Here is a 15431-nt window from a genome sequence, read left to right on the forward strand (position 1 = left end):
TATTCCTTTAAAGTCCCCCTGTGGAGAAAATCAAGTTTTCATATATCTATCTGGTGTTTTTAACATGCTTTAAGACAAACCATGTGCAAGTTTATAAGTCAACACCATTGCTGAGTATTTTCTCTTTAAAACTTCAGTAAACCAAAGATAGTCTCAAACCCACGGTTTGAAATCGCTGGTGTTTCTGATGTCACAAACTACCTTGTAACCAATCACGTCAACTTGTCATCAGGCTTTAGCATATCATTAACTGACCGCGCAAGAGAGTCTCAAAAGAAGGTTATCCTGGGATATTTCTCTGCTGATATTAAAAAATCAGGTAGATTTAGCAATATAGCAGGTGTATTACGATGTTATGATGAACTATATGCCTTTCTCCACTGACGTTCTGAGTTGTTCAAAGCATTTCTATGGATACTGATTGCTAGAAGGCAGCTGACTCATGAATGTGAACATGGTTAGTGTAACATAAGCAACACATTATTAGCTGTTTGATATCATAGTCAAGCAAATCGCTAATCATATTAATTACCATTATGTGTCCGATGTAAAAAGCGATACCATTGTGCAGCGTTTACCTCAGTAAGTTGACCGAGTGGATCTCTTCTGAGCTCGTATGAGTGAGTGGAGGCGGGGCTAATTGTAATATTCATAGATCCGTATATATTAAATGAGGCAAGGGTGTAGAGTTACATTCAAGCTATTTTAAAATAAGTTGAGCATCACTCTCCATCCAGCATCCAGTCTCTAAAAGAGGTCATTCTTGAAGAATGGATTTTTTTTTTTTTTTTTTTTTTTTAAGAAACACTCAATTTAACAATACATGACCATTTTCCACTCTTGGTTTGACTGTCTGACTGAAAAGCTCCATTTAAATCTAATTCCTCATGACATGACCCCTTTAAAAATGGGTCGTGCACCAAACAAGGTTGAGCAGCCCTGACATAGTGAGGGATGTACAGGTGGTGTTGGCTGATTAACAAGGCAATTCAAATTGTTGTAGACGGCGAAACCGGGGGAATGAGCATATCTCTGTGAAAAAGATCTGTCTTGTTAGTGTTCTGACAGATGCAGCCTTCTCTCTCCTGCTATCCACTGTTTGTATCCCCAGGTGTGACGGAGCCTGCGTAGACTTATGTAATATTTTATTTTGGTGTTGATTTGAATGTGGAACAGAAACTGGAATGATCGATCATGCTCATGTGTATTAAGAAGGAAACAGAGGAAGGAATGGAGCAAAACAAGGCACAGAGAGATGAAACAAAAGCTCAGCAAGGAGAACAATAGTCCTTGGCTCCTTTCTTTGACTGTGGTGGATAGGAGAGATATAAATAGCTGGATGGGGTATGTTTAAATTTGGCAGCCTAAGACGGTCTGAAGCAGGTCGCTGGTGAGAAGATGGGTTATATTGCACATTGGGAGGAGGCGGGCTTACAATCCATCTGTCTCTCTGTGGGGAGTGGGAGGTGCTTGGTTAAATAGTGGGTGTGGTCAGAACTTCATAACTGGAATCTTATCATCAGGCAGAAAGAAGCCCAGCTCCCTTCTAACCCTTGGCTTGCATTCAGATCTGCTGATGTTGTTTTTTTAATGTGTTTTTGTACATATCTTTTAGCAAGTTAACTGCAATATGTAACCTTTGGGGCTCTAGTGGTTAATAAACAAAACTGCATGCGTCTTGAACCCGGAGCTACTTTTCTCTGTTTGACTATGACGAGTCACGCAGGAACTGGGCTACTAGCATCTGTGGCGACCCGACCAATCTAAAATAGTCTGAATATAAACAATTTTTATAGTAAGACAAAAACGCAGCTTGGAAAATGGATTCATGATGTACTTGCTCATTATATACATTTTGTACATTTTGAACACAAAAAAGTTACGTACTGCAGCTTTAAGATTACTGTTTCATTTTGCATTCTAAAACTATAAAACACACACACACACATACACACAAAAATCACACAAGAAATCTTTTGTAACATAATGCTCCTAATTTTGATCAATTTAATGCATCTTTGCTGAATTAAAAAGTATTAATTTCTTCTTTAAAAAAAAAAAAAAAAAAAAGGCTTACTGGCCCCAAATTTTGAACGATATTTATCAAAGTTAAAAGTGGCTAAATCTGTTACATCTGTGCTCAAATGTGTGTATGCAAAAAGAACAACAAAGAAATCAGCTGTGTGCTACCCAGTACCTCATGATACGACTTGCCTTTTTTACACCTCCTCTAAGGCATTTAATGCTCTCCTCAGCTGATGTGATTTATCTGCGTCTCAGTCCTTTAATTCAATGGTGTGTCATCAGCATAATTACAGTCATTTTCTGTATGGGTGAGAACAAAGGATCAAGACTTCGTTATAGTAGATTGTCAAGTCCAGCTGCTTAAATGCGTAAAATAAATCAATAGGGCAGGACTAAACAAATGACAGGAGATAAACTTTAAAAGTGAAATTACACACTGAAGTAAATTGCTAAAATAATTTACTGAAGTAAATTGCTAAAATGACTGTTTCAAATTGGTTTCCCAGACACTCTTCTTATTTTCTATTGGTTAGACAAACACGTAGTCCCACCCTATATTGAAACTTGTCTTGTTTTAGGTTTTACATTTATCATTTGATATAGTAGACGGTTTCTAAAAATTGCACTATCATCTGACTTCAAGAAGTCAGGTGATGCGATTGTGTTGATATGGTGCTAGCAGGCCTGCTCACACTATACGCTCAATGAACAGTCCTCAACCCCATGACAAGGAAAGTTACGTTATTGGGCGAGACGTATGCAGTCCAGTTGTCTTGGTGACAATCTTCTCTGATGGTTGGAAAAAAAAAAGGAAACCAAATTGTTGACCGTTGCAAGGAAACATGTTTAATAGAACTTTGCTGGAAAGGAACACTGATTGTAATTGTCAAAAAAGTCTGAGAAAGGAAAAAATAAATGAGATGTTAGGGATTTACCCATAATCCTTTGCACTACTCATTCAGACTGGGATTTCTAGACTGTTACCCATAATCCTTTGCACTACTCATTGAGACTGTTGGGAGGTGGGGGTCATTTAATTAATAGTACAATGCGTTGAATTGGCAATGACATTATAACATTGTCAGTTAATTTAGCTAATTAAAGAATTTTGTGTATTGTTATAATATACACATTTTAAAGTATATGTCTCTGTTTGATCTAATGTTTTTTTTCCATCTTCAGTTGGCTTTGTTGGGAATGGACCTACTATCTGCCTTAGTGACAAGATTACAGGACCGATTTCGTCCCCAAGTTGGTACAGGTAGGATTACTAAAATCTAATGTGTATAAAAATTCTATGTCAGATTTTATTACCACAATAAATAAGGATAATTATATGACATTTTGTTTTCATGTTAGTTTATATAGATTTTTTTAAAGAAACTTTTTAAGATTTATTTGTATCATTATTTTTAAGCAGTGGTGCAGAAGATTTTAGTGTTGTACTTTAAGTGCTGGAACTGTCAGCATTCACTGAAACTGTCTCTGAAGTTGCTTCTTAAAATGTATCTGCTGTAAAGCATAGGCCTGTCACTATAACTACTTTTTGTTCTGCAATATATTGTTCCAGAAATAATTGCGATTAAACAATATTATTGTCATTTTATGCCACTGAATATATAATTATAATATAACAGCATAATAATGCAAGTAGGCCTACACACTTTCAAATGACAACAACCATTTAGTTTTTTAGATCATGGAAATGAAGGATCAAAAAATTTAATATCCTAAATAAAAAAAACTTGAATAAATGGTAAATATTTTCTTAAAAAGTGCAAAGTAACAAGTAAAGAAAAAAAATGCATATACACAAAAGGCACTATTTTCCATTTACAGATTTTTCCCTGACCACCTTTTCTCAGTAAAGTAAAGGTGCACTATTGCTGAAAACACAAACCCTACTTTGCAGTCAGATGTCCGTATGAACAAAGTAGGGCTGTCAAATGATTAATCGCGATTAATCGCATACAAAATAAAAGTTTGAGTTTGCCTAATATATGTGTGAGTACTTTGTGTAATTATTATGTATATATAACTACAAACACATTCATGTGTATATATTTGCGAAATATTTACAAGTATATGTGTTTATTTATATTTTTATATAATTTATATTATATATAAATAAAAATATTTTGTTCATAAATAAGATATTTCGCTTAACTATATACATTAATTTGTTTGTATTTATATGTACATAATTACACACAGTACTCACAGATATATTAGGCAAACTCAAACTTTTATTTTGTATGCGATTAATCGCGATTAATCGTTTGACAGCCCTAGAACAAAGACATTTATATTTGCACCGGAACAGTGGATTGCGGCTTTGAAATCGAGAGCATTCGAACATGTTCTTCCAAACTGTCTGTAGTTGTCAGGAAAACACTATCACGCCTCAAATAACGCTTTTTTTCACCTGTCGATGACTGCTCTGTGTAGGAACTGCAGATAACAGCATGATTGGCAAAAGTTGGTGACATTCATTATCATGTAAACAATGAGTATATATTGCTTCACCAAAAAATAATTAAGGTCATGTACATATATTGCGTGATAAGTCAATATATTGATTATTGCGAAAAGCCTAATAAAGCATCGCCGCTACAGTCATCAAACATCGTTTTTGGAACAAATTCACTGCATTCATCAAAGTATTTCAAGACAATCACTGTCAGACTTCAGATTTCCCATTATTACATAATCTGAATCTCCAGTCTCTAATTATTTGTAGCTTCCAACTAGTTGAATAATCAATAATGAAAATGGATTTCTCTCCATCTCCAGTTTTACCCAGCTTGATAGATCGGTTAGGCGATGCCAAAGATCAAGTCAGAGACCAAGATCAAACCCTGCTGCTGAAGATCATGGAGCAGTCAGCTACTCCTCAGGTACTTTGTGGTGGTATTTGTCTCTTATTTAGCCTAAAATATAAATTCCAGGATGTTCATTCTAGCCATTCTCAAGCTGACACTGCAATCCTGTTGTGCTTTCCTGAATAAAGAGCATTATGGCCACAAGCATACACCTGTGTATTATGTCTTTGTTTTACAGTATCATGACAGCCTGAACAATTTCTGTAATGTAAAGTCTGAACATCCTGTTCCATTTCAAAGTACTCTTGCGAGACACCTTTGTGGTGTTGTAATTTCATTTAGTTAATGAATTGAAAGCTTTGCTCCATGAATGGGCTGATGGGAGGTCTCTTAATAAGATTAGATGGCATTTAATTGTATTACATTGAAAGTATTACATTCGGATTGTCTTTACAGTACATATGGGACAGAATGTTGGGGGGTTTCAAACACAAAAACAACCGGACCAGAGAGGGAGTCTGTCTCTGTCTCATTTCAACTCTGAACACGTAAGTTGCGTTGTTCTCTCAGTCTGGATATTGTAGCTGTCATTCATTTTAAACAGTGATTTTTATTATTTTTTCTTCTTCTTCTGCTGAATAGAGATATTAAGTTGTTAAAATTAAAATGTAGCTGCACATTCTTCAAGGATAAGCCATTAAAGCTGGACTTGGCAAAGATACCGCAACCTCCCATGATGCACTAATACTGCCCTCCCTGTCACCATCGCTTCTGTTTTTCAGATACGGTGCCCAAGGCTTGACTCTGAGCAAAATTGTACCACATATATGTAATCTACTCGGAGACCCTACAAGTCAGGTATGCACATTTGTTGTAATCGAATACATTTTAAGATTAGACCTTGATCTGCATGACATGGCTTTTTTACAGAACAATGGACTATGGTAACAACATTACATAAAGCTATAGTGACCTCTGGTGGTGGGTTCTGATATGGAGTTGCAAGAAATATGATAATGTACATTTGTATTTATTAAATAATATATATGGTACAGTATATTATATTGTTGCTAACACACAGTGAAAAGCATTTCAAATAGCAGAATAAACATGAAAAGTAACATTTGTAACACTTAAGACACTTCCATCACAGGATTAGTTTTAATAGGAAAGTTTCCTACTTCTTTTCCATTTATAACATTTTACATTTTATAATATGCGCACACACACACACACATGCATACATACATACATACATATATATATATATATATATATATATATATATATATATATATATATATATATATATATATTATATTCACATAATTTATAAAGTTGTTGTCCAATTATTTGCTCAGGTTCGGGATGCGGCCATGAACTGCCTTGTGGAAATATACAGACATGTTGGAGAGAAGGTTAGGATTGACCTTAGCAAAAAAGGACTGCCGCAATCAAGGTAAACTCTTCCTTTTTCCCCCCTTTTTTGGTACCAATTCACAGACAATATTTCAGCTTTACATCTTCGCTATTAGAGTATTTAGGACACGTTTTGAAGGTCTTTTTCCCCTCTAGATATATGCTGCATCTGTTCATTTACTTGTATCAGGCATTGATAAATCTAGACAGATGTATTTTCCCCATTAGTAAGTGTTTCTAAACAGAGTGAAAACATTTATGTCTCTATTAGTACTGTAGTGATTTGTATTCACTTAAGGGTGTAAAGTGGCTCTTCATACAGGTCATTAGGTCTTAATTTCCCTCTGGACCCAGAATCAGGCCGTGCCCTCTAACTTGATACTAATATGCTCTTAGCGAAAAACATTATGTGCTCAGAGCACACTATGTCATTCAACTTAAACTTCCTTACAGCTAGCATTCAGAACAGTGTGCCATTCAAAGTGTCACTATCAGATGTTTTGCTCTATAGGTTTGAGTCTACAAACGAAAGCATCTATCCATAATACTCCACAGCATGAACTGACTGAAGTTGAGTGCACAGAGAAGGCATCCCAGCATTTGCTTGTGGTCTGAATTTGGTTGTAACATCTGTTAGGTGTCCCTCCCTCTTAAAATCTGTGCATGTCTCCAGGGACTGTGCAGGCATCTGTTTCTGTGATCTTCTCAGTGGTGGTTATAGTTTTAAGACTTTAAGGGCAGGATCATTTTGAACATGCCTGAGGGAAAACAGTTTGCTGTGACTTCAGACGCAATGTCAAACCGGCAACTAGCTCGTGAGCATCCTGGCTGAACTATGTGTACTTCAACTCCAATATCTTTGAGTTAGTTCACCAAAGCTCATTAATACAATCATTTGGGTCAAACTAAAATATTTTAAGCTAATGCTAATTCTCCTCCATTTCCGAGAGCTGTGTCCATTAGATTTGATTTATTAGATTAATATCATTTCCGTGCTGCCCTCTCAGCTGGCTTAATGTGCATCTGTGCCTAAATTCTTTGGGTCTAGACCAAATCCTGTTACTATAAATGATAACCACACAATTAAAATGGCACTTGGAGGGATCTTTGCTAGAATGAAAACCTTGTTGCTTTCTCTCTAAAGCCCACATTTAGCATAAATCAAGCATCCATTTTGAGTCTTAAGCACACTGACAACCTTGACGTTTTTTTCAGCGCTGCTGTTTTTTCAATGACTGCCATGAATGTCTTCTCAGCTTAATTTAGAAGCACACAGTCAATTTGCTTGGATGCAGTGAATATAGGAAGACATTTCTTTTGAACACTATAGCGAAGAAGGGTTTAGCAAGCAACACTTTCACTTCTCTCAAAATGCATAAAAGGCATCCCATCTCATTTGCAATTCAAAATTCTGTTGTGGGACACTTGGTAAAGCAGAAATGATGGACTTGTAGGATTAAATGTTTGCATTTGTCAGTCCTTGTCAGCAGGGATGCCTTCATTTAAAATGAAATCCTAACAGCATGATTGTTGGGAACAACACCTTCTTAAACATTAATGTTACAAGGTTTTACTTACTTGTCGTAGTTAGAATTTAATGACTTTGCCTGTATGAGTTTGAACATTAACATCATCACAATATTCACAATGTTACTTTTCACCAGCAAATATCACTGCATATAATAAATATTTTGAATATTCAATATATTGGCCAGCCCTATTTTTAACTTAAAATGATCCTTTGCCCCGCCGTAAGACAGAAATGTGGCAGCCCGTCCAGATTCAGCATGGCAAAATCCCCTCGCAGGGAGCTGAGAACATGAGGATGAATCGGCTTTCATGCCCAGGGCTCTGGGGATTTGCCTCTGACTTGCACAGACAGTCTTCTGAGAGGGATGTGAAGGATGAAGGATTCTCAGAGGGTTTTACAGGAAGAAAACATCCTCAGCTCTGTGAATGCGCAGTGGGAGGAGTTTCAGAGAGCAGCGCTACATGGTTCATGTGTTTCCCAAATGGTTCTTTCATTAAAGAGGTCATACCATAATTGAAACCATTTTTATTTCTCACAAGATCCTTAAGGTTCTTTCATCTAATAAAAGTATTATTGTACAGAACCATGTCTTTGACCCTTAAACAAGAGATTTTAAACCTCTGTTATGATTAGCTAACCTCTTTGCACATGGATTACACTTACTTCTGGACTTGCAGGTTTGCTGTGGGGTCAAATATAGTTGGTGTAAAGCCTGCATTACACTGATACGATCACAAAATCACCCTTGCTGAAATGTCACATAAACTGTTACATCACAGCCAGCCTCGCTCAGCCAGACTTACGGCTAACGGCAAAAAGTCTGGTACTCATTGTCGTTTGTTCTGGCCTTGAACCGCCAATTTTGACCGCCTGATCGACATGTTCAGCAACCAACTATCTTACTGTCTGTTGTGTCCATTTTATGAGTTCATGTCATTATTTCCATAGCTAATAGTTTAAGAATTTGTTAAGTAGTACTGTAGTCAGGAGGTGCTTTAGGACAAGGGGAGTGACTGAATGAAAGGTATTTCCATTTCAAAGACATTAACCCTGCTTTCTGAGCGTGTTTCCTGTTAGATTTGCAACACCTGTTTCTGAGGATTGTGTTGTGTACACTGAGGGTCATAGTGGAAAACTCACATTTCTAGGAGTTACTGTTCTGAAGGTCTAGTTATTGTTTTTCTGTAACCGAGCAATCTTTAACTTAAATTGATTTATTCTTTTTTTTTTCTTACAGGTTGAATGTAATTTTCAGCAGATTTGATGAAGTCCAAAGATCTGGGAACATGATCCTCTCCTCAGGTTCAGGTAGGAGCTATATATTTGGAATTTCCAAGAAATCAAATGTCCAAAAGCCTTTGTCCAAAAAAGGCTTTTAAACATCATACCTGGGATGTTTACCCTGGCTGTGTTCCAAAACCTAGTTCTACTCCTTACATAATCCTAACTGAAATGAAACCTCATAAGTGACTGATTTATGATCAAATAAATATTTGGCAGGACAAATCTTTTGGTGGTCGTCAAAATATTTTTAATGCAAGAAAAACAATGATATTATTATGAAGCATTGCAACAGATAACTAATACAGTATGGTCAATGTAATACCCATACTAACTATATGAAATATACTGAACTATATTATTGGAATAATACAAGTACTGTTTAATGACTAATATTGACCTAACACTGACCTTCAGTGTCTTTGTGGGGCAGGTTTTGGCGTGGCAGTTGCAGACCTATTAGTATTAGAGTCTATAAAGGATGTTTGTTTGAAAGACAGTATAAGGAAGGTCTGAGTCCCCCTCTCTTCCACCTCCTTCTCTTTCCTCCCCTGCGGCCCATTGCACATTATATTACAGGATTTGTACTAATTTTGCATTTCAGTGGGTGGTTGAAAACAGCATCTGTAGTATAAGGATTTTTTTATGGTTTAACTTGAATAAAAATGGGATGATCGCCTCTTCGATTCTTATTTTTCTTTGTAAATCTTACTGAACTGTCAGTGAAATCAGCAAAGGTAATTTTTTAAATATTCAAAGGGACTCGCTTTGTCATCCCTTTCTGAATTCTGATTTATTTAATGGAATAATGTCACACTGATTTTAAAATTGAAAAGCTTTGATGCGATCCTCGGTTCACGCTGCTCCATATAAAGCAATTCATCATGTGTATATGTCACAATAAATTCACATTTTGTCTGTAATTTTAAATATATAGAGTTATTTACGCAAATATTTTTAGCTTTACATAATAGGAAATGTCTTTCATTTGCACCACTAATATTTTGAGTAAATCTCAGCGAATCCAGAGCGTCTTTCCTGTGCCGAGGTTTTAGTTGGTGTAAGGAAGATGTCACAAGACCAGTGAACATAAACTCAAAGACTGAGGAGCCGTAAAAGAACAAGCAAACAGATACAGATCTAGGGATCCACTGTTTTACATTTCAGTCTTTACATGGGAAATGTCTTCTAAGTCCTTTATTTAAAAGAGTTGGTTGGCTTTTGTCTTTGGTGAAGTCATAAGACCACAGCAGCAGGAAGGGAAGGGAGGGAGAGGCGGAGACCAGAGAGAGACTGTAAAAAAAGAAAAGCTAGAGCTTTGTTGTATTTGCAGTGTCTGTGTCAATTGAAGAGACGCTTACTCTATGACAACCGGAGAAGGTAAGGATTGGAATGGAATGGCGGCTTTAATGTGAAGGACGAATAAAAGAAGTGCTAGGCACTAGCAGCCCTAATCCTCCAGCTGCTGTTCTGCCAAGGGGATGGCATGTTTATCTGTGTTTTCGTGTTTACAGATGATAACGCTTCTGAGATATGAATATTTCTGAGATCTGAATATTATTTTGATTCGCCTGTCTCTTTAGATACCTTTAAAAGGATTTTTGAAATGGAATGGCAGTGATTGCATTGATAGATGTTGTCATTTTGTAAGAATAAAACATCTCTCTCAGATTGTCATGGATTCAGATATGCATAAACTAGACTTTATGGCTTTTATCGAACACTCAAGACATATCGCTCCAAAATTAGTTTCATTTTATGTGTTTCTGCAGTCTGTTTACGACTTGTCTCTTTGGTTTTGTTGCATTGCATTCACTAGATATAAATGCATTACAGATGTGAATTTGCTCATTTTGACTAAAGTGTTTTAGTAGTGACTTTGTTTTTTGTATTTTTTTGTATTGGCCTATGCATCAGATGGATTTCTATGGCTGTTGCCTCGTGTATCTCTTTTGTTTTTTAACCGTCTCACAGCACGAGTTTTGCATTTTTACCTACAACATTAGGTTGTGGTTAACATTATTTTCCCCTGCTTTTTGTGATAAAGCCAATGGAGAGGAAGTTATTATGTTATGTTAATTAAGACTTTTTTTGTCATTGCAGTAACATTTACTGATGATTTATGCACAATATAAGACCAGGAAGTTGTATACAAGATTTCATGTTTACTTTAAATAAAGTTATCAGCAGATTGTTTTGAAGCAGAATCCACCATAACACTTCCTTGGGTTATTTTAATACCAACTGACAGCATGTTTCCTTTCCCCTCTGAATACATAGTGGTGCAACAGATCGAGGACTTGTGTTCTGTTCATCTTCAGCAAAAGTGCCCTACTCTAACCTTTTTGTTTTCAACATAGTGCTGCCTGCACCTGTGAGAACAGGTTATGAGTTGCACGTGTCTTACTGTGGTAGTGCTGTCTAGGACACACTGTGTTTATATCAGGAGGAAGTGTTGAGAAAGGTAAACCAGTATATCTTCTTTAAAGGCCCACTGAAATGCCTTGGAACACACAGCTTTATTCAAGGCGTTGACGTGATTTCCACTGAAATAGAAAGACCGAGTGCGACATATCGAACAGTTCCTCCAATTTTTGAAATAGCCAATAGCGTTTCGCTTATATCACAGCTCGGCCAGAACCATTGAGCTCGGTAAAGCTTTAGTGTCCTTCTAATCTCTAAACCGTTTATCTCCTTCATATTGCTTTATAATATAGCATTCTGTGAAGAATTCAGATGTGTCTGATACGTTTTGTGTTTTGCGCCGACTCGCGCATATCATCCTCTCTGTGCTATCATGTCTATGACTATCTATCATGCACACTGCGGAGGGTTGCGTGACGATAACCTGAAACCAGACTTCATTCGTGTCAATGGAAAGCATATTTACAATGTCTTAATCATTCCCTATCCCCTATATAGAGCACTATGTGCCATTCACCATTTAGAAAAGAGTAAATGTGTGAACAAGTGACAGATTTTAGCCGCAGCTTTAGCGTCTATTTATAATGTGGGGGACAGGACGCTTTAGATTCTAGAGAGCATTTGATTGGTCAGAAAATCTGATGAGAAGCTGAAGTGCAGGGTGATCATCAAAACTGTTGACGGAAGTGACGAGAATGTAATTTTTGAATGCTTATATCTTCTAAATGCGAATTTTGTCATTGTTTTTGAGCACACTAGCTTATAGATAATCTTAAGGCTAACATATCCATACTAAAAACTTTAAAAGACTTTAAATACATTATATAGTTGATATTGGGCCCAGCAGCAGAGTTTGAGGGTGAGATTAATGGATCAGGGCATTTGTGTGTGTGTCTGTGAGTTCATGTCCTACAACACTGTTATGTAAACATGTCGCTTGGGTTCTGAGCTTTTTGTGCTGGCATGCTCAAAGTAACTCTGGCATGTTATGCTATGTCATCGTCTCTGTCTAATCAGCAGCTAAAGAAAGTTGTCACTTGGCACAGTGGCAGGTACTCTGGCTGTGAAGTACAACACAGATTTTTGACAGGCATTTTCACAGGTCTATAAGCATCCCATGTTCGTGTGGTAAACAAATGGCATTGTTTCAGGATTAAAACATAGTTTGTCTTCAGTCGCATGTGAAAAATTGATTTAGGAGCTGGGAGGGCTCTTTGTTCAAAGTTGGCAGGTCATGCAGAAAAGATTATATCCTCCTTTCCTTTTCCAGCTGAAATGACAAATTTCTCAAACTCAAAACTTCAGTAACGGGGAGATTAAAGGTGCTAAAGAGGATGTTTTGTTTTATACATTTTTGCAATATTACTTGAAACTGTCTTTACTAACTGATAAAAGACTATTTATTAGGTGCACTGAGAGGAATAATATTAATATACATCATCTGCGCACGAGGTAGGGCCTTAAAAACATCAGCCAATCGTTTACGCGATCATCGCGTAAACGATTGGCCCTCTGGCTTGTCAATCACTGTCATGACGTTCCTTGTGAGAGACGAGCGCAGCTGCGCGCTCCAGTAACTTTCCACACTCCACAGGCGCTGCATGCAATGTTTTTGTCAGGAGACAGGAAAAACAACTGCAAATTATGAGTTACATGCGGTGAGTCCGGCATAATGAATCCACTAACACGACACAGCGAATGCCGGTGGTAAACATTCGTGTTCCAATACCCGTGCATGAGTTTTGGGAGACGTTCCCTGGAAATTCTTACGCATGTGCTCATTTCAAAAACTCAGTAACAGTCTTTGGTTTCTCAGTCGACGAAAAGATCCTCTTTAGGTTTGTCCTCTTGAAAGGACGTTGTGACATTTTGATTAAATATTACAAGCTCAAAAAAATCTTTAAAAATGAAATGCATGCATGGGTGAATCTTTCACAATAAGATCAGTAAGTACATAGACCATTTATTGCTGTTAAGGACTGACTAGTTCTTTCTTATTTCATTTGACATGTAGCCACATTGACCTTCAAGTGCCTTCCACAATCTTCAGGCAGTATAAAAGAGGAAAAAGTCAAATTCTGATTAGCCATTTTTACTTCAAGGGGAAACGTTCCTATTCAGTTGAATATGAGCACATTGTTGATTTGATTTACACGGCAGTTTTATGATGCACCATTTCATTTTCTAGGCCAATTAAGCGAGTTACGGAGCATGTTGTTGAGTCACTATCAGCCTGCTTCTGATGGATCTCAAATCAAAGCAAATTGTTATCACTGAGTGAAATAAAACATCAAGCTAGCTGCTTGAGCTACAGCTAAAACTGATATGTTGATATCAAAGTGAATGATGCCTTTGTTCCGTTTTTGACTGTCAATAGCTATCTGCCTACATGCTGTGTTATGAAAAATGCCTATTGTGGGAATATCGCCATTGTCTTCGGATGTTTTATGCACATGTTCTGTTGTCCCTAAAACCCACCAATGATATTGGGCCGTATTTTTCAGCAGTCAGCATACCTCTCAGTAGACATTCCAACGGGTTTAATTAGAGCAGACTGCGACTGCCTTCCTCCGCCCACAGTGGCTCTCTCTAAACGACATTTCTCAGCTAAATACTGAAAGAAAGAAAAAAACGGCCTCCAACCTGCTTATTTCCTTTGACACGTTGCACTCTTAAATATTGATCAAATGGTTGAATTTAAAACAAAGTATTTTGAATACGGCTGTCAATGTTAACACGTTAACACAATCAATTAATTCAAAATCCTTAACATGTTAAAATAATTAATAAAAAATAATAACCCTCATGTCACGATTTGATACATATCACGTTACTGAACTCACGATACAATATTATTGTGATACTCCAAGACATATGGTAAAAGAATAAAAAAAGAATGTATGTATGTTGATTTAAAATGCTAAATTTGGTATTATATTGGGAGTGGAAATGATTAGGCTTGGACTTGAAACCAGATGAAACCAGAACAAAAATATATCATGATTCTAACTCTGAAACACAGATTTATTTTAGACGAATATGTTTGCACTCTGGCACTAACTAGATATATTTACAATAATGTAGGCCACTTTTTACTGGTAACATAAGATATTTGGCATTATCAGGACCCACAAATATTCCCCCATTGCATTATTATACATATACAACATTATGTATAGTAGTTTAATGTAGTACTGACACTAAAACTCTGTAAACTTGAATTTTTTCCTACACACACAGTCAATTTCATTTTGGGTGAACTATGCACAACACATATTGTCACTATCCACGATACGATATTTTTGCATTTTTGTATTGCGATATATTGTGACTTGATATATTGTTATACCCCTATTTAACTCAAATAACAAATAAATGCAATCAGCACTCGCTTAGTGAGGTCTGATCGCGCTCTGACAGCGGCAGTGATGTCTCACACATATACTTCAATGAGAGCGAGACATCACTGCCGTTGTCAGAGCGCGATCAGACCTCGCTAAGTGAGTGCTGAATGCAGTTGGACATAGTGGTGTATTAGAGTTAAAAAATGATATAAATACTGTTCGGTTTATCACACAAACCGATCGTTTTGTGTCTTAGGACATCAATGTGTCGTCACGAGTTGCAGGGTTTAATTTGGACTTGTCTATGCAAGTTTTATTTACTCTTATAGTAGAAGTTCCCATCCACTCGCATTATTTGACTGACAAACGGCAACGGTTGGAGTTTAAAATCATAATTTGTGTTCTACTGAAGAAACAAAGTCATCTACATCTCGGATGTGCTGGGGGTATGCAGATAAACATCAAATTTTCATTTTTGGGTGAACTATCCCTTTAAGACAGCTGTCACTAGGTACCAGGAATGGTCATATATGGGTTTATTATAGACAGTGCATGTTTTCTTAGTTTGGCAATTAATTATCTAAT

At 36.8% G+C, this 15431-nt stretch overlaps 1 protein-coding gene and 1 non-coding gene across 2 annotated transcripts in view; one reads left to right on the plus strand and one right to left on the minus strand.

Moving 5' to 3' along the window:
- clasp1a (cytoplasmic linker associated protein 1a) overlaps positions 1–15431 on the plus strand; it is an 82033-nt gene that overhangs the window by 25671 nt on the left and 40931 nt on the right. Inside the window, 6 exon segments of the mRNA XM_048193553.1 lie at positions 3208–3286; positions 4819–4922; positions 5304–5395; positions 5630–5705; positions 6209–6306; positions 9035–9105. Of these exon segments, the coding sequence (XP_048049510.1) occupies positions 3208–3286; positions 4819–4922; positions 5304–5395; positions 5630–5705; positions 6209–6306; positions 9035–9105 (520 nt within the window).
- Positions 2635–2762, minus strand: LOC125270907. The gene has a single exon (XR_007185497.1). It is a non-coding gene; the product is annotated as a U4atac minor spliceosomal RNA (small nuclear RNA).

This window comes from Megalobrama amblycephala, linkage group LG6 (assembly GCF_018812025.1).
Source record: "Megalobrama amblycephala isolate DHTTF-2021 linkage group LG6, ASM1881202v1, whole genome shotgun sequence".
NCBI classification, from domain to species: domain Eukaryota; kingdom Metazoa; phylum Chordata; class Actinopteri; order Cypriniformes; family Xenocyprididae; genus Megalobrama; species Megalobrama amblycephala.